A 27227-nucleotide genomic window follows, 5' to 3' on the forward strand; every position below is an offset into this window, starting at 1 on the left:
CGAGCAGACTTCAGTCAGCCCTGAGCCAAGTTCGTGCCCTATGCCCAGGACTGGCCGCGGCCCCGTGAGCAGCGGGCGCTCAGCCCCGGCTCTCAGCTGGGGCCGGTGGATAGCAGGGCCAGCTCATTGAAAAGCTTTAAACAGGCTCGCTCCAAAATACATCTACCCAAGGCTGCAGGAAATCACCCTTTCTTCTCCTTTTTTTTCATAGGAAATACATAAAATCATTTCCAACTTAAGCTGTGAAGGCAAACACGCATTTTCTGACTTTGATGAGAGTTCATTCATGTCCTGCTGACAGCAGCCTGTCTGTATGTCTGTGTGCTGGCACAAGGGTCGGGATGGCCCTGGGAGTGGCTGCACTAAGAGCCGTGGTGGGCATGGCTGGTAATAAACAAGCACTAACATAAGCAATAGGGAAGGCTCACCTATGCAATGTATTTTCCAAGCAGAATACTCTTTGCTTCCAGTTTTCAAGAGCAAAGTAAATAAAACGAGAAGTTCAATGAGTGGATCAAATCACCAAAGCGACCTAATGTAACCCATTGATTTCTTGATTGTGGCAATATAAAGAAAAGAAATTTATTTTCTATTACATTTTACTTGCTAGGAAGTAATTTAAATTGCAGATAGAGGTAGAATAGCAAAAGAACTTGTGTATATCAATAACTGGCAAGGCAAGCTTAACTAGAAATAGAAGAAGCTTTTTAGAAAAATTTGTTGCTAAATATAATCTTAATAAACACTCCAACAGTAGTACAACAAGGATCACTACCAGCAAGTTAAGAGCAATAATTTGAGCTTATAGTCGTAAAGTACAGTAGAAATCAAAAATTAAAAGGACATTTGCTAACAACTGAGGGCCACCTGTCACCGAGAGAACCACAAAACAGAATGAATATGAAAATAGGTCTCATCTCCATTTATAACAAAGACCACCAAGTGTCAGGGAGAGCTAGAGTCAGCAATGCATCCATTCTGTCCCAAAGAATCAAGACAGTTGTGGCAGGTCTGTAATCCTGGCTTCTGAACTGTCAAGGAAAACTTACAGTCAGATATATTTTACAGTCACCTCATTTTCCAGTGGGAATATTATTGATTTCACACTTATCTACTGAACACAGAGGAAAAACTCCAGATGGAACTTCTGCAGGAAGTTTCCTAAGGTGTGCTGAACTGTTCACTAGGTGCTTTGTTAGAAGGGTGCAGCTACAACAGTGAAGTATGAGAGGGGCTATTTGCTTCTTTTGCATCTGGAATAAAGCCTATTCACTGGTGAGGTGAGATTAATATAATTGCTCTCTTACCATCTGCACAATTAGTTCTGTTTACAATGTTAGCTGAAGAAATGGGAAAGGAAGACTTCCATTACAAGAGGTAATAACACTCCAGAGAACATGGATTAAAACCGAGCCTGGATAACGTCAATTTATAAGAAAATTAATTTCTAGTTATTTTTGGAAAACATTCTTTGAGAACTACATCTCAGTAAATCTTGTTCTCCCACTAGTTCTTAAACAGTATATTAAATTGTTTACATAATCACAGTAATAATAAATTGTCTATTGTAAGGCATTTCTTTCTTTTAAGTGCTATGAACACAATATCCCTCAGCTATGAAAAAAAGAATGCTTATTCTATACCAGATAGACCAGCATAACTAGCACACAACTGATAGTCTAATATAGAGAGTGGTGAACAAAGGACAAAGAAACATGAATTTTAACTCCCAAGCTATGCAGTAACCCCAAAGCATGGGCTCCAGCAAACATACTTGTATTCTGAGCATCAGAGCATTCCTTGAGTAATGGTGCCAGAGCATCAGCTGTGATCCCCAGCAAAGACAGCAAAGGCATCAGATAAAGGGGTTCAGATAACAAAAAGCAACAAAAATAGAAAATGTTTTTATATGTCTGCATTGTAGGTCCACACACAGAAGAAACATAAATCAATCATAATGTCTCACAGATATCCAGTTATTTTAAGAATGCTCACAATTAATTAGAAGTTATTAAATAAGAATTTCATCTTTTGAATCACAGGACTTACACAACTGATACTCTCAACACAGCTTAGTTCTAAGTCAAACAAAACAGTACCACAGACTCCAAAACAAGTAAAATTCAGTTAACAAGAAACAAAATTAGAAGAAAAAGCTAAACCTTTCAATGCAGCTTGACTGTTTCTATACAAAACAAAAGAAACCAAAGCCAGTGTCTTAACGTAGCAAATAAAAACAAATACTACAATTAAGAAAACTTCTCGTATGAAGATTCAAGATCTGTTAGATTTTTCTCAAGTAGCTATGAACGGAGACTAACACTAAAATAAAGAAACCCCCCCAAATAAACAAAAGGGCATTGTGTGCTTTGTATCTTCACATTATGCATGCTAGATGCATTTTGCCCAAGACTTTTGTTTTTCCTAGTAAGTAAAAAGTCTTAATTTGAAATTCTTCTTAGAGGTCTTTTCCAACCTAAACGGATTCCATGAATAAGAGTGGTTAAAACTCAGAGGGCTGAAAGCAGAAAGAATGAAAGAGCCAGGCCTGTAAATTCCAGCTCTCCTCCTCCATCATTCCACTACTAGATTTCATTTTAAAGTTTCTCCTGTACATGTAGCATCCTTCCAGAACGTTCTTTTGGGAACAAAAGCAGGTGACAAAATGTGTGTTTGGATACACAAGAGTTACTTTTAAATAGACTATATCTCAAGGTCCAACACATAATGGAATATTGCCTGGAATAATGGAATATTGCCTCAATACCACCTGGCTTCACAGGAAAAGTACAACAGTAATTCTGAACATGGCAAAATATTATTAACTACTAGTATTCATCTATATTAAGTTTAATGGTTATGTTGAGCGGAGAAGTTAGAACTTAAAAGCTTCCTCAGAACTCTTTACCAAAATCCAACATCTCAAACTAATTATGTACCTGTGCTTGTACTTGCAAACAAAGTGCCAGGAGCTGTACTTGTAGGGAGTTTTCCATTATTTAGCTGCTTCACTCTTTTCAAGTGAGATTTCCCGTTGTAATGAACTTGAGCTTGGGCTGCAGAGTTCAGCTGTATATTGCACACTTCACAGAAGGAAAACAGTATCTTCTTTTTTTCTTTGCTTAATTGGTAATCCTGTCTGTCATTCCTCAGTCCTTTTTCTTCAAAGGCCCGTAGAGCAGCTGGTTGATTCATAATCCCATTTTCAATGATGTGGTCAGGACTTAACGGGCGCTTCATACCTACAAGGAAAAGAGACAAATTGTTACTAGAGAGTAACAAATCCTTACTATTAAAACTGCATTTTCTTTTTTAAAATGCTGCAATACATGACCCAGCAACCAGTTCTAACAAATAAGGTTCCAAACTGCAGAGGCATTGCTTAATATAGAAATAAAAGCATTTGTGACACACCACAGAGCTCAGAAATAATAAGTTGGCAATGGATCACAGTCTGTGCACAGCAACTTGCAACAACTCATTATTTTGTTAAACAAGCTCTCTATTTTAAAGCAGATTTATTATTGCATCTGTAGCAGAGGTTAAGATTATTTTCAACTACATTTCCTTTGCCTTACTAAACATTGGTGCCAGAGCTTTTTGCTTTCCAATGACTATAGCAGTGCCCACTACTTCAAATACAATTATTCAACAACAAGGATGCCAGCAAGAAATGTTATGGAAACACTGGAAGACAGCAGGACTGTTCAAATGAGACTAATGAAGGCTTTCCACTTTCACATACATCCAAATCTTCAGCTTCATACAAAGACTGTATGTTATCAATATTTGTCCATCAATACCTTCACAACTCAAACTATTGCATAGAGAAAAGTCAGCTAAACATTTGTCTTGTGCAAGCTACACAAAATCATGGTACATGCGAGTTCCTGAACAACAAGCCAAGAGCCTGAAATATTAACTTGCCCTAGAGAACTAAAAACATCATCATCAAGCTGCACAAAGTACAGTTTTATATACATAGGGGGAAAGTCCATATTTCATTTAAAGGTATGGTGCTAAACCAGCAGAGAAGAAATGGGGGGTGGGTCTAGGGTAACTCATATAAAAATATTTGTTTTCTTAGCTACACAAATTGATGTTTATTCTTATCCCCCACCACTCAAATACTCTGGATGGCCAAAGGCTGGCTCAGAGAGCAGTGCACAAAAACAGCTCTTTCCAGGCAAGAGTACACCTGTGCTCATGTTTCAAAAGCAAAAGGCTTCAAACACAAGGTCCCTTTTCCAGCCTGGGAACCAGAGCAGCACAGAACTTTGCGTACACCTACCACTCTGCTAGGCAGGAGCACTGAAAGACACAAACATTAAAACCAAAAGTGGCAGTAATCCTCCCAGAAGAGTGCAGCATTCACAAGTTACACTAGAGTACCTCTCTCATAATCCAGTTAAGTTTACTACCAAGAGAAAGTCTGTTCTGTTCTCTGGCACAGGGGTGTACACAGAAAAATCTTCAGAATTATTTAGTCATTTATATGGTAGGATAAAGTATTTCCTCACATTCCTAACCCATGCTTAACATTTTAGTATTGGTACAGATTCCTTCAAGTACAATTCACTGATCAAGTATGGTAAATAGACTTCATATCTTTCTTATAGATAACAGTTCTGTTATCAAACAATATTAATGACACATTAAGGTATAAATCACATCAAATAAAAATAAAACTAATTATTAAAAATAATCATAGTGCACAGGTGGTCCTGAAAACCTAGGCTACAGACTATCACACTAAATCATTTAAGTGTAAGTATCATATTTCAAGGCAAGCAACCAAGATCCTTGACTCAGCTGAGCTAAAATAACATTTTCATCTGAAAATTTAATCTCCTTAGAGCTTCAGTATTTGTTCTTTTTCAATGTATTTTAAACCATAAATAACTTCCCCTAGTCCCTTTGTTTTCCATAATTTTTTATTTCAACATCACTGTTGTGACTTTTGTTCTCTGAAGTAAAATGTTATGAAACAAAAATTCTTATACAAGTTGTACATACAAACCATTATAGAATAATAAAATATGTTGAAGTTTGAAAACCCTGGCCTGTCAGAAATCTCATATGTTTGGTTGCAGACAGAAGATAATCAAAAATATCATTCAGCAATTATTTCAATCATCTGTAAGATCTTAATGAAGCTCAGTTGGTTTGGATACCTCTAAAACTGGCAGAGGTAAACATCTGCATTAGGAAGCTGCATGGAACAGAAGGAAGACTGATGGAGCTGCCTGTAAGAGCACCAAAGCCTTCCCAAGGAGGGCTGTTTTGGAAAGCACTGGGCTGGTACTGCATTAGCACTGCAGCACAAGACACCTACACTCCTGGACTGCATCTTTCTGCTTCCTTTCATCCAAAGGAACAAAACCTTGGTGAAGTCTGAGACTGCTCAGTTATGGGCCAAAGCAGGGTACATGGGGAAAATCAGAACATTTGCCTCAAAAGTGCAGTCCTGACATCACCAAAAGTATTTATAAATATGGATGCACCCAGAAAGAACAATTGAGCACAGCAAGGAGTCACACGCTGCACCTGCACCCTTAGGCATCCCAGCTGCCAGTATGGAAAGAAAATTAACCTTGAAACAAATAAAAACAAATCACTCCCAAGGTACACTCTTGTTTTAACAAACAAACAAAAAAACCAAAAAAAAACCAAAAAAACCCCCCCAAACTATAAATTCAGTTTTACTACAAAGTTACAGACACCAGACAAATGAGTCCTTGAAGCAATCTCTTGCTACTAATTTAAGAATTAAAAACCACAAGCTGAAATTTTAAAACAACCTTCGTTGCCTTAAGCTCTGCATCTAAATTAAAAGGTGGCCTGATTATGAGCAGCCATGACCTCCCAACAACTGATGGGAGCAGCAGATGCAAATCACTTCTGAGAAAATGCCTACATTGACCATAGTAGGGCTTGCAACAGCATACTCTGACCAGTCCAACCCTGGACAGAACTTGTATGTGCAGCCAGAGACAAGACCATGTCAAGCCTCAGAAGTCTGCCTGTTCCTTACAGGAATCCCAGCCCTCACCCTCCTGGGATTTGAAGATCTGAACATTTGGTAAAGCAAATCACTTGTGTTTGAAAAGCTTTGTTTAGTCTCTTCTAGAGTTTTTAAAAAGAAAATGTAGGTGGCAAACACACACTGAGATTTTAAATTATGGCCGTTTTTCACACAGTAATACAGATTTCACCATAAATGAGCACATCTTGTGGTGTATGTATTTGTTAAAAAAACTAAAAAGGTTATTATATGCAAGGAAAGTTTCTACTGTTTTCAAAATTTTGTCTCCTTCCTTTCTTCTTTAAGGTTCAGGTTGGAAAAACACACCTTTCTAGAAAATCCAGCACAAGTACAAATCTGCATTGAGTCAGTGTTAACAATCTCACCATGAATGAAGTTTATCTTTCACAAGCTAACCTTTCTTTAAAAGGCTATCTATCTGAATGCTTTAAACTTTTATGAAAGAAACATGTACATACACGTTAATTTGTAATAGGAAAAAAACACAAACAAAAAAACCCCACAAATCAACCACTTTGTTCTTATTCTCTAAACTTTTTAGTCACTCAAATTTATGCAAGCACACATCTGACAAGTGTTTTTCTCTTTCAAAAAGAGCTTATTCCTGCAGATAGATTGTGAAGAGTTCTGGGTGGTACTTGTTCTCACCCACCAGGAGTCAGATATGAGACAGAGCCATTTCATTCCTCAGGTTCACACATCGCTCAATAACATTATCATGTAACAGAAGCAGCTACTTGAGACTACAGTCAGTGAGCTGAGAATAAGGAGAAGTTACATAATCATTACATTCTCTGAAACCAAACAATAATTTAGAGTAATTGTTATAGGTAGGATTGTGAAATATTTAGAAGTTGGTTTAAGAGTAAGAACAAGAATGAGTTCATTGAAAGGCAGAAGGGTTGGGAATTATCATATGGAGAAAATATATTAGATCAATCCTGAAAGCTCCCAGTTCTGTATAACCTTAATACAGCACAGTGTAAGCCAAGTCCTAGCAGCAGCTGATACATAACAATATCCACAACTTAAAATGATCCATACAAAAAGAACATGATTCTGTGAATCACACTGGACATACACATTGCAAAGGTTGTCACTGTATTTACTCAGTGACGATTAGACTCAATTAAAAATTGAAAGGTGAGATTGGAAAAACAGGAAAAAAAAGCAGGAAACACAGAAGAGCATCCATATATCCAGCTGAAATGATCCAGAGAAATATTAAGTCTGTGAAGGGATTGTATGCCCCATCAGTCTTGCTCTTGCAAAAACAAGTTATGAATCAAACCAGATATACTAATTTTTCTTCTGATCAAAATCATAAGAGGAAGCAATGTAAAGTATAAGACCTTTTCAGGTATTTGACATAAACTGTTACCAGACTAAACAGGGTTGTCCCTCACCACACTTCCTCCCCAGTACACAGAACTGATCTATCTCAATAGATTCTGCAAACAATACTGGAACAAGAATAAGTTAGTGATTTATGACACCACTGTTAGGATTTCTGAAAACACACCTCCCTCAGCCTCTTGCAGCTGGCAAAGAAATCTAAGCGTGGATATCCTTTGTACTTGAAGCTCAAGGCAATTAGCCTTTCAATTTGGCTGGCTAATTTACTTTTAAACAGAGTTGTGCTTTCAGAGGAGCTACAAAGAAGTATTATATATAGTACAGTGCTGTAGGTGAGAATGTGCAAATCTTTACTCAAAGGAAATAAGCTTTGGTTATCCTAATGAATTAGTGATGGTTACATGATGCATTCTTTTCCTGAGTGCTGGTCTAAACTTTTGCAATGCCCATTCCTAATTAGTTCATACTTCAAAGAACTACTGTGCTGGAAATGTAATTAGACTGCCTTTCCTCTGTGGATCTGTGCCAGGTAAGCAAAAAAGAAAACATATTTTAACAACTTACATATGGGCAAAGAGAATTTTCTCCTTTAGCCTTTGGAAATAATCAAATGAGTTGCTGAAGACACAGGAACAAAACCCAAAATTAACTGGCTTTCCGTATTGTTACATTTCCAAAAAGGTTCATTCAGACAGCTGGGAGAAGCAGGGAGAGAGAGACACATGACCCAGCCTTGTGTTGTAGCCCTCTTGAGCATCTCCAATGGAGAAAAACTATCTATGCACTGAACTAGTGAAGCCTGCACGCATGCAGCAAGAGCTGTGGTCTCACACTGAGCAACTATGATTCCCTACTTCATCTCTCCACAAAACATTTACACACATCTCCCAGAAGAAAAAAAAACCAACCCCAAAAAACACACAAACCAGCTTTGAATACCTCCAGAGCATTATTTAAAAGAAATTCACTAGAGCTGTTTTTTACAAGTCTTATGACCTTCATTGTATTTTTAGAGAGTATTTCCCAAACACAGATAAACTATCAAGAGGCATATGGTTTGCACCATCTGCGCAACAAGTTCTTTTGGGATGCTGTGGTGAACAGCATATGCATAGTGCCTTGTGCACAGTATCCTACAGAGTTAAAAAAAGCACTAGAGACTCTTTTGAAGCCAGCCTTGAAAAATCCCCCATATGTTTAAGGGACCTGTTTGGTTTCTGAAGATGTGTTCCTCTTTCTTTCAATACAAACCCAAACAGAGAACTGCCATGTTTAATCGTCATCTTGTTCTGAAATTCCTCAAGGAGGCATCGTATTATGCAACATGTCCATCTGTCAAACTATTTTTTACCCACCCATCCATACCTGATCAACTCTTGGGTATGTATTTCATCTCTGCTTTCAAAATACATGGAATATTTTTATTCAAAATTACAGTAAAAGTTGGATGGTACAAAAAAGTAAGCACATTTTTATTTCTTAAGACAGATACAGAATAATCACTTGGTCACAGTACACAGACCAAACTGGACTAAGTAATTTTTTAGCTTTAATTTTGATGCTAGTTTATCAATAAAAAGAGGAATAGATACTCAGCTTGCTTTCACTGTGCATGAAAAGTTTTGAATGGTAACAAATGGCTGACAGCCTTTTCACTAACACATTTTAGAGCATTTAACATTTGAAGGAGATTCTCTTCAAACTATAAAAACAGATGGTTGTTTCACAACACAAACATTAGCTGTTCAGCACAAGGTAATTCAGAAAACTGGAAGCATTCAATTAGCTAGTGCTTTGCTTTACTGCCTTGAAATTTTCTATGTTAAGGAAACCTGAAATGTGACCTGCCGCACTAGACTGTGAGCTCAGCTAAACTGAAGTGAATGAAATGACTCTCAGCTGAGGTTATCAGTGACTGCAGTTGCTTGTGCCAGTATCTGCAGTTAGGTCTAATTGTAAAGCTGATACTTTCCTCTGTAGCACCCATACTTAAAGATTTCTGGCACTCTTAGCATTAACACGATCTATTTACACATCAGTTTATTTGCCAAAGAGATGTATCCCCACCTGACATAACACATCAGACTGCTGCCAAGCTAACCAAGTTTGGAGTCCAGACAGCTATCCTGGATTATGCTTCAAGACAAACATATAGTTCTACAGAATTATCATAATACAATTTTGCTTGATGAACCATTTGACAAGTTGGTGCCTTCTACTCATCAGTCTGTCATTAAACCACTGCTTACCTTCAGTTCACTTGTATTCTAAGAAATCTTAGCTAATTACAGAAGAATATTTAGATGCCCAAAGTGTCCAACACATGATTTAGACATCATTTTAGACATTGTCCTCCCCTACCACATGCACAAGCCTATCAGAGAGAGTAGACCTTCCAGGAAAATGGCTACTCAGCTCCCTTAGCTTTCTCTATAACACATTTTTTTTAACAAATCCTTATAATGATCCCACTATCCACAGTGCTATCCCTGGTATGAGGTCTGCAACAATTCTATCAGGTACCCCATAGTCCAGTCTGTCTTTTAGTGTCCTCATTAAAAAAAAAAGTCCATTTCATACCAGCCATCACTGATTGTCTGTATCTGATTCTATTTACATCCTATTTCATCCAGGAACTCTAGTTTCATATTAAAGACCTAAATCCCAAGTATACCACATTTGTAAAGCAACATCCAGGAAGAAGAAAAACCAAACCACAAAAATGGAGAGACTTATATTAGCTCTTTCTTGGATATGGGCAGGATTAAGATGTTAAACATGCCCAAATACCAAACAGACAGAGAAAAAAAAGAACAAAGAAAAAAATCAAAAAAAGTTTTGAAAATACAATACTTTAATAGGTTGAACATGAAAATTACAAGTTATTTGAACAAATCCTCAATTTTAAAAAGCAAAATTTTTCCAAGTAGAAATTAGCAAAGTGAGTTTTCTTATGCATATTTTCAATTTTGCCCATTTTCATAATCTGCTTTCTCGAGACCAGGGAACTGTCTTATCAATTGCAAATTTATTAAATAAATTGAATGATAATGCCTCTAAAAATTTTCTACAAAGCTGCTAGGTTAGGATTTTTACTTGTAACTTTCAGAGTATTGGATCCAAGTCTTTTTAAATTAAAGGACTCCTTGTATTTATCCCTAGAAAAACATTGACTAACACAACATTAATTAAATGTATCTCCATCAGATTTTATAACTTGGAAGAGATGAACACAAACCTATAAAGGGAAAATCCTGCAGAGGATATAGTTTCAACCTGTGTTCAACAATAAAAGGATCACAGAAAATAGGGGTTTTTTTAAACAACACATTATTTTTATACATTTAAGAAGCTTAGAGAACATAAAGCCAACTGCAAAACACATGAGTTTTAACTATTCGGACAATTGATTCAAGATGTAAGGTACTTCTAGTGAAGAAACTATTTTATTTATAAAAAGAGTTGTTCACGGCATGAACTTGCAAAAATAAAGATGAAAACCTGCTGACATAATCTGAGGTTCCTACAGGGTATTTGTACCAGGCTGTTACTTTATCTTGCTTGAGCATAATAACATTTGAAGAGTAAATCAATCTTTGGTCTCAAGAAGTAAAAATAATTTCCTACCTTCTTAAAAATATCAAGAATTCATCTCAGCATAAAAGGAAGCCACAACAGAAAGTCAGGCCTCACAGATGGCTGTCTTGTTCTTAAGTCTGACAATGCTAGGAGGTGAATAGAAGTTGTACTGGAAACCATTAATTCAGGATAAAGCCTGGTAATGCCGTGAAAGCACTCTTGGACCCAAGAGCTTTGATGATTGTGTGAAAATAATAGCTGGGCATGAACAAAGAACACACCACATTCAGGAAAAAAATGTGAGATTGAGATCTATCAGCTTGATTGGAAGCACTAAGAACACAAAGAACAGAAAACTGCAAGCATGATCAGTGGCAGTGGATGCCAATCCTAAAGCGCTCCTAAAAAGATGGTCCCAGATTAGTCATCATGCATAAGATCCTGCCATTGTCTATGGAAACAACTGATTCTCTTTTGGAACTGAAAAAATATCAAAACCAATGTTGCTTTACTGTATAAAGGGACATCACATCTACTTTATCTCATTAATTACTTAAGTTTTCTGATCAAGTTATAAGAATATTACCCAGCTGGTAGTGACAGACCGTAAGAATATTGGATCACCTAATCTGAAGCTACCTGCAAGCAGGCCAGGTTAAAGCTTGCACTGACCTGAACCTAAGCCTTTGCTTGCCCCTTTCCCTGTTTAAAGGAACTACAAGTGTATTTTGTGCTAACACTGAACTAGGAGAGATGCGTGGTGAAGTTGAAGATACAGCCACTCCCTTATTCCTCCTTCCCATGCACAGATCTCTCTTAAACTCGAGCTGCCAGTCACCTCAGGCTTTAAGTGATTGTTGCTTGCAAAATCCATTCTGAATACCTTATCCACACTAAAAAAAACACACCTCCATGCATAAAAAAGAAGAGCCAGCCTTTTACTAGCTTTGCTGACATTTCACACCCTGATCCAGAAATAGGACATGCATGTGCTTCCATGCTGTAGATAATCCGCTCTGATCTCCCCTCAACTAAGAGCCATGAGAAGGAGTGCATTTGCTCATACAAATTTGGCAGACACTCCTCATTTCTGTGCTTTCCAGCCAGTGAAACCATATTATTGCTTTAATCTCATCTGGTTTTATAAACTTTTTGACCCTAACTTTCACATTTGAAGCTGAAGGTAGTACCTAAATTAAGAATTAATGTGGCAGATCGTTTGGGTTTCTTCCTTTTTATTATTCATTTGTATAAAGTCAGTATACCATTTGCATATCATATTTAATAGTAAAAAATACAGTTAGACACTGAGGCAATATATTGCTCTACCATAAAACTTTCACACCAAAGGTCCAATAGCAACTCCAGAACCACTGAACTGCATAAACTTGTCACGACATATGTCACAGTTGACATGGCCACAACACACAGAGTATCACCATACAATTTCAGAAGCCTTTAAGCATTCCCCCAAACAGAGTAACACCATACCACATCAGAAGGCTTCAGGTATCTGCCCATACAGAGGACCATCGTGTCACTTCAGAAGGCTTCAAGCACCTGCCCTTTCTTGCTCTTTAGCCCAACCTTTTATAAGCTCATGTTGATGCGCTGCACCTGTGTGCCCTCTGTTCCCTTTGGTGATCGGTCAGTGCCCCTGGGCACTCCATGGCTCATTGCTGTCAATGCTGCTCACCTGCTTCTCACAGCTGTACCCATTGGGGATGAGACTCAGCCACAGCCCCACTCCCAATTACCACAAACTGCGTAGCTGCATAAACTTTTTAGGCCCTGGATTCCTGTATATATTCTACACCAAGTATTCAGAAGGCACTGAAAAAGATAAGAATCGAATCAGGTATTTGAATTGCTAAAGTAGATGTCACTTCCTTAAACTGTTGTTTCAAAGAGCTCTGCAGACTCCAACAAAAGAAGGGCATGGACCTGCTGGAGAAAGTCCACAGGAGGGTCACAAAGATGATTAGAAGACTGAAGCTTTGCTGCCTAAAATATTCTACATAAATTACAAGCAGCCCTTCCAAAATACCAACTCTAAATAACATTTCTCAAAGCACTTCTGTTCAGGAAAGGAGCTTAGTGCCAGGAACAAAGAAGATGATGGATATTCTCATGGTTCAGATGTCTGTGTGTGCATCTTGCCCAGGGGACAAGGTAAAATGGGAGTAGAGTGCCGAGAGTGAAACAGAGATACAGTGGAACTGATAAAGGAGTCTGATATCTCAGGCCTAATCAAGCAGAAGCCACCAAGACACAGACAACTGCTCCTTGGTGTAGAAGTGACCAAAAGATAGGTTGTGAAATTTTGTAATGATTACCAGGTAACTGATGTAATGAAGAATGTGTAACCAATGAGAAATTGTTATCAAAAATATAATCCTATATAAACTCTTCATATTCTCAATAAAATTGGCTTCTGATCCAGCTCAGTCGTCCCCATCTCTCATTGCCCATAGTAGAGGAGGGCCAGAAGATGTGGATTTCCATTCTTGCGCCTGGGACAAAACTATGGGGTGTTTTTCAAGATTATGGGGTGTTTTTTGCAAGCAATTTCACACCTTTTTTTCCAAACTGTCTCCCTCATTTCTCCATCAACTCAGAGTACACTGTCAAAGCAGGGGCACATTTCATACCATGCATTTGTGCTCACTATCAGCATTGGTTATGATGCAGGCATCTAAATACTACTGCTGACACAGTACCAAAGAGTATACAATTTTTAGCACAAAAGCAGTGACAAAGACTAAAGGTCTGTCAAGAAAAGAGCCATTCAAGTTTGCCATCAAAATGAACAAATTATGGAAGATTCAACTTACACCCACCCATATTCCAGAGACCAATCCAAAGCACACAATTCATCTTTTGCTGATTACTGCACAAAGTGTGCTTCTCACGGAGGTGACTGCATACCAACTGCCACGTTAACAAGCAGTGTCTTCCTTCAGACATTTACAAACATCAGAATGCTTATTCATGACAGTCCCACATATCATCTGCCGTCCCAGATGGTGACTGGTGGGATGCTGATTTTGTCCTAAGGCAGCTACCACCCACCAAGATAGTATATGCAGGGCTAAATAAAAAGCATGTGCCATCTGCCGTCAAGTTCAGAAGATTTGTTGAGACCTACTAGATTAATTTAAGTTCATTTTAGATCAGACAAATCAGGACGTTATAGCTTTCTAACTGCCCAATAAAATAAGAGGAAGTTGCGCTGTGGAAGACACGCAGTACATTAAGAACGAGTTACACTGTTCTGCTGGTTCCACCTACCAACCTGGGAGCAGCTGAGGATTCTCACTGTGATCAGTGGCAAAAGGCACATATGGCCCACAAGTTCAGAGGGAACCCGAGACCAAGAAGCAATTCTGCAGGACTTACAGTTCTCCTTGGCCTGAAAAAAAAATTTAAGGAATTTTCTTTCTTGCCATCAGGATGTTTTTTCTGCCTCCTTTTCTTGTGATCATTTACAAAATGATACTGTTATCATTTTGATTGCTGGTCCTCCATCAGTTCTCGCCCAGTTCCAATTTTTTTCCTACCCTCTCTGTAGTCTTATCCTCCTGCCCATGCACTGACATACTATATATACATAGAAGAAAGAAAAGACAATTAAAAAGCAGAACTAGTATGATATCTTCTGCCTGCTTCACAACCAGCATAAACTCACTTCATGTGTCATATCCACTTATAGATTCTTAATAGAAAATACAGCCATTTCCCCAATACCAATTATTAGTTACTCAAAATAGATAAAATAATTCTATGCATTCTTTAAGTTATCTAATTGAATTTCTTTTTGTACATTGATAAATATCTAAAGCAAGCAGAGAAAATAGAAAAATACATCCACAGAAGCATTTTTCCAATCTTTTAAAATCACCAGGCACATGAAAACCTTTCCCAAACAGGGAATTAACCCTTGCACAAATACAAAGGTTCCATCACTGTCTGCTTGGATGAAAAAAAAAACACTGTTCAAGCTGAATCCTTAAGAACTAAAATTTAACAATATGGACAAAGTGCTTTTAAATCATTAACATCAGAAGAACAGGACACAAAGGAGAGAGATCATGAAGGTCTGTGCTGCACAGTAATGAGGGAGAGGAGTTGCAAAGGCCTCTGCAGGGGCCCTACACTGTCCCCAGCACTACAGCCCCCATGGCTGCACCTCAGAGATCCTCCAGGAGGCCCAGAGCAAATTTCCTCCAGGAAGTTTCCTCCAGCCCAGCACAAGTGCATCACCTCCACCAGCATTCAGACCATGAAGGGCAGAGGAACAGAATACATCAGCCAACTGCAAATGACAGCTTAGCTCCTGAGAAAAAGCAGGAACTATCTAAGAAAAAAACAAACATCTGGAAAGCTACAGGACATGCAGCTAGAGGCAATGAGGAGCAACAAGGTAGTTTTTCCAAGCTCCTTAAGCATGTTGCCTTACCCTTCTTCAAATGAGTGTTTGTAGAACTGTCAACTCTTTTAAATCACCCCAGACTTCTTCCTCTACTGCAGAGCTCACTAATCGACACATCCTAGTGCAGCTAGGACACATGACTTTATTAAATGGCCAGGTAATCATAAGTGCATTTAAAACGCAATACCAGTTATTTAAGACAAAAAGATCTGTCATCAAATTATACAAGTCACAGTCAGTCTTGTGCTGCCATCCTGCATGGAATACAAGGCTGGCACCTGATCAGGGGTATAAACATCATTCCACCTGTCATTTTACAACTATCTATTTGAAGTCTTCACAGAAATTCATGCATACTGCTTCCCTAAAAAGCTTAAAAAGTCATTTTACAAAGGGATAAACTTCTGATGATGGCAGTCACACAGAAAATTGGCCATTAATCTCCTCTGAATAAATATAACCCCCAGGAAGATGAAAGCATGAGCAGAATATATATTTTTTACACTAGAAAATGCTGAGGTGCACAACGAGAAGCTTTTACTTAAGCATTTTCAGCTCAAGTTATCTTTCAGAAGCCCATTTTATTCTCAGGAGAAATTTCTCTCCAGTCATTCACTTTTCAAAGCCCTCTGCAAATTTAAGATTGCAGTAAAGCAGACTTCTATGCCTTATTTCAGTAGCTCTCTCCCTTGTCCAAGCCATCACATTCCCTGGAGACATTTGGTAGTTTTAAATTTCCTCAACATTTTATGAATAAAGAAATTTTTAAAAACGCATTATTTTTTCAATGTGCAGACATTTGACATTGTAACAGAAAACATCCTTATGATAAAAAATTCTGATATTAAATCCTCCAATTAATGAAGATCTTTCTCTCTCACAGTGGTTTACCGAGTTGACCTGTGCTCAAGTTGTCCTTTTCTGAATAGCTGATAACTGAACACAACTTCTGTTAAAGACAGTTTTAAACACACTTACTGCCTTAAAAGACCCAGCAGGTCGAATATGCATCCTGTGTTGACATCACATGATGTTTTGGAACATGAAACATTTGGAAATGTTCACTTAGTAAAAAAAAGCTATCAATCTGATGCCACCTCTGCTTATGACACTCCACTCACAAATTCAGGGCAGCTAGCTCTCAGAATTATATCTTGCAGTATTAGGCATTTTTCTTAAGCCTGGGTCATGCAGTCATAAAAATCCCCAGGAACTCTAGCTTTTTAAATATCCTTCTAATCCTGGCAGAGCTGACTGAAAACATGAACCCTAAAGGCTCAAAAACTAGAAGGGAATTAAAGAGAAACCAATTTCAATTTTCTTCTAGATCTGAGATGATTTTTGAATGTTCAGAGCTGCTAATGTTTAGGCAGGAGCATTTATCTTCTCTCAGCCATGCACTTGATCAGGGTCTGGACTGCTGCTATGCTTTATCACCATAAGAAACATGAGACTTAAAAAAACAAAGCCAAACAAAACCAAACAGAAATTCTAGTTTTCATGTACTTCCTCCAGGACAAACCCTGAACAATCAGGCACGTGTTTGGTAATACAGCCCAGGCACTGATTTTGGGTTGACCCCAGCTGTTGGTTTAATTTCTCTTTCTCTGCTTTTTCAGTCCATAGATCCATCAGAAGACAAGTGTTTTGTCTTTCCCTGTGTTCCCACAACCTCCCCGTTTTTACAAGGGCATGTAGTGATAGGAGAAGGGGTAATGACTTTAAACTGAAAGAGGGTAGTTTAGATTATTTATAATCTACACTACTTCACCATGAGAGTGGTGAGGCACTGGCACAGGTTGCCCAGAGGATCTGTGGATGCCCTGTCCCTGGAAGCGTTCAAGGCCAGGTTGGATGGGGCTCTGAGCATCTTGATCTGGGGGAAGGTGTCCCTCTGTCCACAGCAGGGAGTTGTAACTAGATGACCTTTAAGGTCTTTTCCAATCCAAAACATTCTATGATAATAGAATTCCTTTATTGTCCAAGACTAAGGAAGTCTCTCTATAACAAAACAGGATCTCCTTCCTGGCCAGAAGTCTTCTCTGCACCCATATCAGTCTGAAATCATCACAAGCATTAATTAAATCAGTTTCCTGAACTTCAGAGGGACACTCATCAGTTTTGCAACTGCAGTATTAATGCTCCCATATCCCTGAAAAGCAGGAAGGTTAGGAATCGCTAGTTCATTTTACAAAATACTTCTACACAATTTACAAATCAAATTTTTATTTAATTATGCTTCATTAGGTACGGCAATTAAGTGAGAGTCCACTGGTTGTAATCAATTCAGCTTATGCAAAATGGCTAATTCAATCATTAGGCCAAATTGGCAGTTAAATGCCACATTATTATTTTTAAGTATTTATCAGTTCTTAGCTAACAACTGAATGAAGAAAGCCCAGTTCAGCTGTCAGCAGAAACAGACTCATCTGCCCTCACAGTAGATTTCCTTTAGGAAAGCAACTAGAGTTCAGAGATTTCCCAAAATATCCTTACAAAGGAATGGATATTAAGGACTTAGCTTTTTTACCAGGCAGTTTTCCTAACTGCATTTGGAATTATACTGTGAATCCAAGGGAAAAGTTCCATACCTACTTAAACCATTTATAGCATTAGGTGTGTCTACATCAAAAGCACGAAACATGACTTAGGTACTAATGACTCCATTTGAGCTCTCTAAACAACCTGTAGGGACAGTACACAGGCTGATCTAATGCCTGCTCCTGGCATACTCGATTATCTAAATAAATCATGAATAACAATAAAGGAATGTTTTTATCACACACATTTTAAAATACAAAGACAGACAAGATGAAACAGTATAATTCTGAAGAACTTTAACAATTTTTCATGTTTCTGACTATTTAGACTGTAAACAATATTAAGTACCACTTTATCTGGTCTCTTGTTGACCTTGTAAAAGCAAATAGACAGACAGACCAGGAAAACCACAAAGTGAAGTTACTTTCTTTTTGAAGACATTCATCTGACTCCATTAATGAATATTTCAGGATAAGCACAAATTTGAGGGGAAAACTTGAAAGAATATGAAACTTTCCCACCAAAGTTCTTATTGCAACAACAACCCAAAAAAGGCAGTAGTGCCCCAACACTGAAGTCCTTAATAAATAGAGTCTACCTACATTTTTCATTTCACATCCTAAACAATGTTACATTGTGGTCTTAAACAGCTGCCACCTCTCATTTTCAGGATATCATAATGTCATTTTTAAATTATATATAGACACTCTGAAATAAAACTCCACAAATTCACATAATTTATCAGTGATAAGCATTAGGCATTAACATCAGTAAGAATTATGGAAATAAGTTCACATGGAATACCAGTTTGCCTTTTTAATATCTAACTAGATTTCATACTATGTTCATAAAAGACATGAAAAAAAAGGACATCAGCTGAATTTCCTAAACCAAGTCACCCTAACAATTTACCCTAGCGTATTGCAGAACACTAAAATAAAAAACCTGGAATTTCTCCAAAGCAAAATGCAAAAAAATCATAATGAACTCACAGAAAGTAGAAGAAAAATCTAATCTAAGAAAGCTATATGGAATAGCTATATTCTATCCAGGAAAAATAAGTAATTTTTCAAAGTAATTGTTGTGGAAAAGAAATAGGAGCAAATAAATCAGTGTCCTAAAACTCTGTCAGTGAGTGAACTCATTTGGGAACTACAGCTGTTGTGCTTTAGAGATTTGGATTAAAATCCATCATTATCTTTCAGTTAATACTCTTTCATCGACCAATCAGCAGTCATATGGTGTTTACCAACCCTGGTCACTTAACCCACTTGAATGGCCTTTGTGCTATAATTTGTACTTCAATACAATCAGATTACTTCTAATCTAAATGATTTGTGTCCTTTATGGGACAGATAAACACTAATCCCAAGGTTCCTAAAACATAGCAAGCCTAAACAGGGCCAGTATGGCATCCATTATTTGCCATTTTAATACAATATTTCATTCAAGTTGGGAAACACTTGATTTGATCATACTGACCCTGCCTTTTAGATTTTCATTTCAAATTTCTTATGCAAAAAAAGATAGATTTATTAGCAAACACCACTGCTCAGCAAAACTATCAATATACTAATATATAGACACTGCTTTTTGATCACATTATTTCACAGAAAAGGTAATTATTTTTTAAAAGAGGAACACTTTAAAACTCATTTTTTCAGTAAGGAGTTACATGTTCAGTAGTGGCTCACAGTCCCTGGGTATCAGTTTTAAAACTCTGCTTCCTCAGAATGGTTTTCCAAGTATTCAGTAGGTAAGGGGTCCTTAATCATTCCTGTTCTTCAGTTAATCTTGAGTGACACTTGGAAGTAGCTGTGCTCCAGGGCAAGTCTAGCATCTAATTACATTTAGCAGTAATATGCTTAGGCTCTGAACTCACAAATGCTTCTGCACAGGTGTATCAGTGACTATGTCCCTGGAAAAGGAGGGACCCATGCATGCAACTGTAGATGCATGACTAGAGCCAGGTACCTCAATGTATTTGTACCTCAAAAAATGACAGAGTTGGGAATAAAAACAGTTGAATAGTTCAGTAATAACCTCATGGTGACAGCAAGTATGCAAACAGCTTTGTACATATATATTACTCACTGACAAAAATGCTAACTCCCTACAAAACACGCCACTATGTAAAATAGAACTGATCATATTCAAAATTAAGCCAGGAAAACTCAGAATTTGATAAAACATTGCCAAAGAAAAATTAAGGTGCTGGATGACCTTAATAGCTTCTGTAGCTATTAACTTACACAAATATAAACGAGTTTACATAAAATACCTCAGCACAGGTGCTTGTATTTCATGTTAAGTAAAAATCTTTCTAGTTTAGGTCATTAACAAAGCAAAAGTTCACTTTCTCATGGTGCCCTCATTCACAGGCAGAGCTGCTCTCAGTAGGTGACCTCAGCCTACCTTGCAGTAATGAGAGAGCTCACACACACACAGGAATCAGGAACCACCACCACCAAAATTCTGGTTTAAAACAGAGTCATATGCTGACACAAAAACTTTAAAAAGCCTCCAGGATTACTCAGTGAATGCCATGTATACTCCTTACTCTACTCTGAAAGTGGCCCTTGTGATGTTCCTTGTACTTTGAGCAAGGTCCCCACTACACATTACAAAACAGCCTCCTTGGAAGGTCCAGCAGAAACCACAGCTTGTTTGAGATTTCCCAGAAGTTGCAACAATTTCAAAAGTGCTGGGAAAGCTTCTATAATTCGCTTCTGAAATTATAACCTAACAAATGACCAAATACAGAGGACAGATCTGGCTTTCCAAGAGCAGTAATCTTTGTTTTTCACTAATTTCTCAAACTCTACCAGAACCTCATAAAGTTGCATATTTCCTTGAATACTGTATTTGTGTTTAACTGCAAACATGAAGTAAGCACAAACTGCAATTGCAAAACAGCAAAGCACACTCTCTTTTACTTGACATTTAAAAGGACTACATGAGAGTCCAAAAGCCAAATGCAACAATGACTTGCACAGCCCACATGCACAATTACAGCCACTGCAAGTGCTCAGAGGAGACTGGAAAGAGAAGGAGAATTGTTATTTTTTCCCTAGATACCTAAAAATTCCTGGACCAGCTTTCCCAAAGAGTGCTGGTTCCAGAAGAGACTGTGAAGTCCAGAAACACTGAAAGAAATTTTATGAATGTGAGAAAGTAACCAGATATTTGAAGGAAGTACTTGTAAATTCTACAAATCCGTGTTTAATCAATAAACACCTGAAAACAGCAAAACATTTCTCTGTGAGAACCCCAGGATTTATGTCAGAAGCCATATCTCCCATCAGAGGAGGAGGTAATTCTCTTCTTTTACAACCTCAGTAGTTCATGTATAAACTGAAAAGGTACCACACAGTTCCAGCAGATTAACAGCAGCAAGTCCAAACTTCGCAAGAGGGTGAAAAAATAAGGAAAAAAAAAAAAAAAGAAGAAGAAAAGAAAGAGAGAAAGAGGAAGGGAATGAGGAAAGGGAGAGGCAAACCCTAGCCCTCAGATGCAAGCCAGGAAAGGTTCCAGCCTTTGTGGGTCCATAGAGATAGGACCACAAACTAAATAAGGAATGGTCACTTCCTGAAATACGTAGGAAATACATACAGATCACAAGAGATTCAGAAATAAATATCTGTTTGCATCAGACACAGGTGCACAGGTTTCTGTACAGGTATGGTACAGAAACATATCTGTAACGTTACTGTACTCTTGGCAGGTGGTGATAATTCTTTGACACCATGCAGCTTCATTCTGCTCCTGTATTTCAGAGGGTTCCCCACAGTAATTACTGAAAGCTGCTGCCCCAATAGAAACCAAATTGTTTCTGGAGATCCAAAGAAGGCTGAAGACAGTTCATTTCTCTGATATCCCTGATTCTTTCCCCCCTTCCATTGGAGAAGCCATGCTTAGACCACTTGAACTATTAAGAATCTAGAATTAACTGATTTGAATACAATACTGGAATTAAGAAAATCAGAGCCCCTATATCAAAGATGCTGTAAAGACAAATATGTGAAACTAACAGACGCACAACTAGAGAAACTTACAGTGTAAGAGTAATACAGAAAAAAAATCACCTCTTTCTTCTAAAAACTTATTTGTATGGTCAGAGTTGCCATTTGGAAAACACCTCCCCAAAATTCTTTAGCTAAGAAAAACAGTTGGCCACTAAGGGTTTTACAGTCCATTCCTGAAATTATACCACACTGAAACACTATTTCTCTGGGATCAAGAAAAAGTTAGATTCTAGACATGTCAAACAGCTGCACTAAACTCAGTTTGAGCATGAAAGATTACATCTGCATTTCTTACTTTACCTGCTATTTTTATGCTTTATGGAAGAGCCACATTCCTTCCTCACTCTAATGAATTGTGTGTGTGACAGGGAAGCAAACAACTGTAAGTCGCAGCAACGTGGACTGTTACATCCCTGCCTAACAAATGAGGAGATGCTTACAGCTTCTTCCTCTGCAGCACAACCATTCCCCTACCTCCAGGAAACCATGAAGCAGCTAGAGGTGTGAACTCACTGCAGCTTTCTGCTTCATTAAGTCATATATCCTTTTTACATTGGAGTCATGAAGCTATAAATCATGTGAGACAGAATGAGAGCTAATTAAAGAGTCAGCTAAGCATAAAATTCTGCATTGTTGCATATCAGACAACTCCAAAATTGGCCATACTTTGTATAATGTATTGTAAAATATTAAAAGATGTTTCCAGCAGATAGGTATTTTCTCTAAGAACTGAGCACTGCTACCTGAAAAAACATCAATATTTCATTTCCTGGCAGGGAAGCCCCATGAAACCCTGACTCACCTTTTTTTTTCCTTTTTAATAACAGATCATTCTGCCTTGTACTGCAGTGCAGTCTTGTATATAGTTTTTAAACTTACTTAACTCTTTTTCTAATTAGTATCAACTTCTGATATGCTTCTGAAGACAGAAATTCACAACCCCAGAAATCTCTACATACACTAGTTACAAATGTAGCTAAATCTAGCCTTAAACTTCAGTGCAAACACTTCAGACGATTTACAGAATTCCTTTACCAATAAGGCAACACTCATTTGAGAAAAATATTAAAAATCCATTTCCTGATACCAGATTCCTAAGTCAATGCAATAACGTCAGAAAAGCTCTTCTTTGGAGGGATAGAGCTAAATCTGATGCAGAGATGTTAACTGAAATGTATACCTCGCAACCCAAGAGGGCTTTTAAGTATGCATAATATTACTCTGACACCTAGAGCATCCATCAGTACGTGAGAAACTTGTTACACCAAGGCCATATAAAAAGAGAGCACAAGGATGATCCTGTAATTCCAAGAGCTTTTTTCTTTAAAAGATTTTTAGTTGAACAGATCTATGCAAATATATATTCAACTCCTGTTCCTTCTTCACCTTCTTTTCAGAGATCTAATAATTGTAGCTACTAAAGCATTCATCAAATGCAAGAGACTGAATCTCAGAGTAATCATTGCCAATATACATTTCTTTAAAAAATATACATATTCATCAGTCTCAATATGCAACCGCAAGGAATAGCCAAGTGCTTATATAGTAATCTTACACTCCATTTTCCCAACTGTGGTTTCCCACTAAATACCTTAAAAAAAGGAAGAACAAATGTTTTTGCACTCTAATTATACCCAAGTTTAACAAGTGAACTTTATTTTTAAAGAGTATTCTTCTTTTTTTCGATTAAATAAAAAAGAAAAAGAGGGTGTGCAAATTTATTAAATGAAAATTTTATTTCAGGCTTCACTGACTGGAAAAGGGGCCCAAAAGAATTTTTATTAAAAATGGGGTGCCATCCATAAGGTGATTTTTATTTTACTGGGATATTCCAAGAAACTCTGAGTTGCTGGCCACTCTTGAAATCTGCTGCATTAATTTGCAATCAGGAAGGGAGGCATGGGTCAAACACACTGTTAGGACAAATACTAAGTTCAACAAGCCAACACAGGGGTCAAGAAATTAGAAGAGCCAAGAAATATAGCTGCTGAGGGAAAGACCAAAGACTAAGGCAATCCAGCTGCCTGAGGAGACAGCAAAGAGGCAGGTATAGAGGATGCTCAGAAATGACAGGGACCAGGCAGGGCTGCTTGCAGTCAGCCCACAAAAGCCACAGCTCACACTTCTGCAACCTGGAAGATCCAAAGCAATCTCAAGTAAGATTTCACATTCACTACTAACTCTGAAAAGCATTTGGCAGCACTTTGATAAGTGAATTAGGTTCTGCCTATGGCTTTACCAAAAACATGAAATACAAATCCTAGTAACAAGCATTTTAGAGAGATTCTGGCAATTAAAAACCAGCAAAACTGGGTTTTACAAACTAGCCCATTTGGAAATTCAAGCTGAAATTATCCTTTTAAACAACAAGTACTTCTGTGGCCAGAGCCACTACTTCCACCTTATAAGAAATTTAAAAATAAATCAGCTTTTTTCAACAAGTCATTGACATGAAAGGAATTTGAGGGTTCTCACAAGATGGAAGAAGCCGTACAACAGTAGCAACAATAAATGACAGGAACAGATTCAGGAACATATATGTATAGTAAAAAGATACATAATCAGAAACATTCAAAGCTTTGATTCAGTGTCACACAAAATGTGATCTCCAGCTCTGTAAAAACATAAGCCACTCCATCACGTTGATATTACAGAGGCATTTATATGGCAGAAGCACACAAAAGCAAACCTGCCAAGCGCCCATGCTCAGCATGAAACATGATGCTGCTCCTAACCGCCTGTGACAATTCCCAAGGTTATCAGAACCACATGGCAAACAGCCCTGTGATAATGTGTGAGGCAGGAAGCAGCCGTGGTGCTGCACACAGAGATTGCAAACCCCACAGCCCCTGTCAGCCACAGGCGCCCCGCAGCCCGTCTGCCTCGTGGGTCTGGGGTTTAACGCCAGCGCGCGCTTCCTTCACTGGTAAACACTCGCCAAATCACGTTACTGTAAATCTTCCCCTCTGAACAAGAAGGAAGTTCTCCTATCCTTGCTCAAGATCTAGATGTTCAACTTAAAATAAAGAAAAAAAAGTCAGATCCTTTCTTGAAAAACTTGATCAGTATTCTAATTTACAGTTAAAGAAAAAAAGGTGAAAACTTCTGAGAACTGAATAACACATAAGAGAGGTGCAAGGGGTTCCTTCAGTAGCACAGTTTTTCCAGATCTTTTACACTGCAACAACACACCACCACCAAGTTATATGCAGAAATATTGGCTAATGCAAATTCACTAGAAGTGGTAAAAACAAGAATTACAGCACACCTGTTTTGTCAGCCTCTCACTGCCCCAACTTATTTGAGTTGCGTAATAGATTGTAATTATGATGAGGACAACTGACACTCAACAAACCTACCAAGTTAGCACAGCTGACAATATAACCAAATTATGAAGTTGACAACATAATCAGATGTTGACATTACTTCTGTCAAAATTTGTTGTTACTGATCATCAATGCAAATTTCTCTGATGCTGAAATTTGTAAGTCTCCACTGTATCATTTCTTAAGCTGTTTTTGTAACATACATGAGATTGTGAGACTAATGCATGTGCCAAGGAAAGACAGAAGAGGTTGCTTGAAATGTTTTCTCAAACCTGTTTGAAAGAGGAAGAAAATGTCAGTGTAGGGGGGTCCTGGAAGGCCAGGAATATCACTTGCTCAAGAGCATCTGTCACCTGCCTGCAGTAGAGAAGGGGTCCCTGAGTACAGTAGACTTAGCCTTATTCCAACCTTGTTTAATAAAAGTGATAGAAACAGAGAATCATTCAGGTTGGAAAAGACCTTCAGGGTCATTGAGTCCAACCTTTGACCAAACATCCCTGCGTCCATTAAACCGTAGCACTGAACAAACACCACGGCCAGGTGTTTCTTGAACACTTCCAAGGACAGTGACTGCCATGATGGTGACTGCCGCCTCCCTGGGCAGCCCATTCCAGGGATTAACTACCCTTTCAGTGAAAAAATTCTTACTGATGTCCAACCTGAACCTCTCCAGGTGCAGCTGGAGGCCATTTCCTCCCATCCTGTCTCCTGTTACCTGGAGGAAGAGGCTGACTCCCAGCTGGCTACAACCTCCCAACAGGGAGTTGTGAAGAGTGACAAGGTCACCCCTGAGCCTCCTCTTCTCCAGGCTAAATGACCCCAGCTCTCTCTCAGCCACTCCCCACAGGATTCATTCTCTAAAGCTTCAGCAGTTTTTAAAAGAAGAATGACTTCCATCTTTATTTTATATACTTCCAAACAATATATATTAATTGTCAGCATTTAATACTATATAGAATAGGAATATAGCACTAAGTATCCCTACCCATACGTACTTAATGCTTTCATATTACTTATGGGACTAGGAATGCCATTAGTCTATTTGAGGTGTCAAACCTGACAATAAGGTTCTGCTCTTTCTGATGTCACCTGTCTAAAAGAAAGTGAAGTTCTCCACAGCGGAGTCTGACAGTACCTGAGCAAGTATCAGTGAAACACAAAGCACACCAAGCCTAATGCTACTCCACATAGCACAAAATTTATTTCTTCAATCATTTCTGAAGCTCCAGGAGCCAGGCTGTAGTTTTAACAATTTGAAAAGCACTCACTGATGAAAAAAATCAAAATTTACCATGATCCCTTAGGGCAGAACAGCTTATTTTTTAAAAAAACCCAGCTAATAGGCTCTTTAAGTTACAAGATCATATTTTCCCTCCCCTCACAGACTGAAGATTAGTCAAGACAATCAAAGTAATGAGAACAGCTACCTCATTAAAAAAAAAAAAAGTAATTTGCTGCAGAAATTGTAAAAAAAGCAGGAGACTGCAAGTAAAAACATTCTCTCACTGTTGAGGCACTTACATGCTGCAGTGCAGAATCTATCTGCAGCCTGGGCTCCACCACAGAGCTGCTAGAAATGCTTGGCAAGTTGCTTAAATCACTCACTACTAGCACACGACTTTCCTGGGAGCCTGAGTGGAAAATTCAGGCTGGAGTTCACAGAGTTGCTGTACGAGAGCTCAGACTCTAAAGGAGCATTGCTGATGCTCCTGCTCAGGACAGCAGTTCTGCTGTGAGCACACCCTATATCATTCTGAGGGCTGGCACACTGACCCCAGAACTCAGCCCAGACATTAACATTGCTGAGGATCCCTCTCTGTGCTGAAGTTTCCCCTTATGCCAGGAGAATGCTCTTTTATTTCTACCATGGAAGTGTAGCAAAGATTTTTAAAATTTCTTCTACTATTGTTGAAGCACATATT

General features: G+C 38.2%; 1 protein-coding gene across 1 annotated transcript in view; it reads right to left on the minus strand.

Annotated features, from left to right (window-relative positions):
• The window catches only part of ZNF385B (zinc finger protein 385B), a 150795-nt gene that overhangs the window by 114695 nt on the left and 8873 nt on the right, over positions 1-27227 (minus strand). The window contains exon 2 of the mRNA XM_005415893.2: positions 2940-3242. Coding sequence (XP_005415950.1) covers positions 2940-3242 — 303 coding nt within the window. The remainder of the gene's footprint in view (positions 1-2939; positions 3243-27227) is intronic.

Source organism: Geospiza fortis, unplaced genomic scaffold (genome assembly GCF_000277835.1).
Source record: "Geospiza fortis unplaced genomic scaffold, GeoFor_1.0 scaffold112, whole genome shotgun sequence".
Lineage (NCBI taxonomy): Eukaryota > Metazoa > Chordata > Aves > Passeriformes > Thraupidae > Geospiza > Geospiza fortis.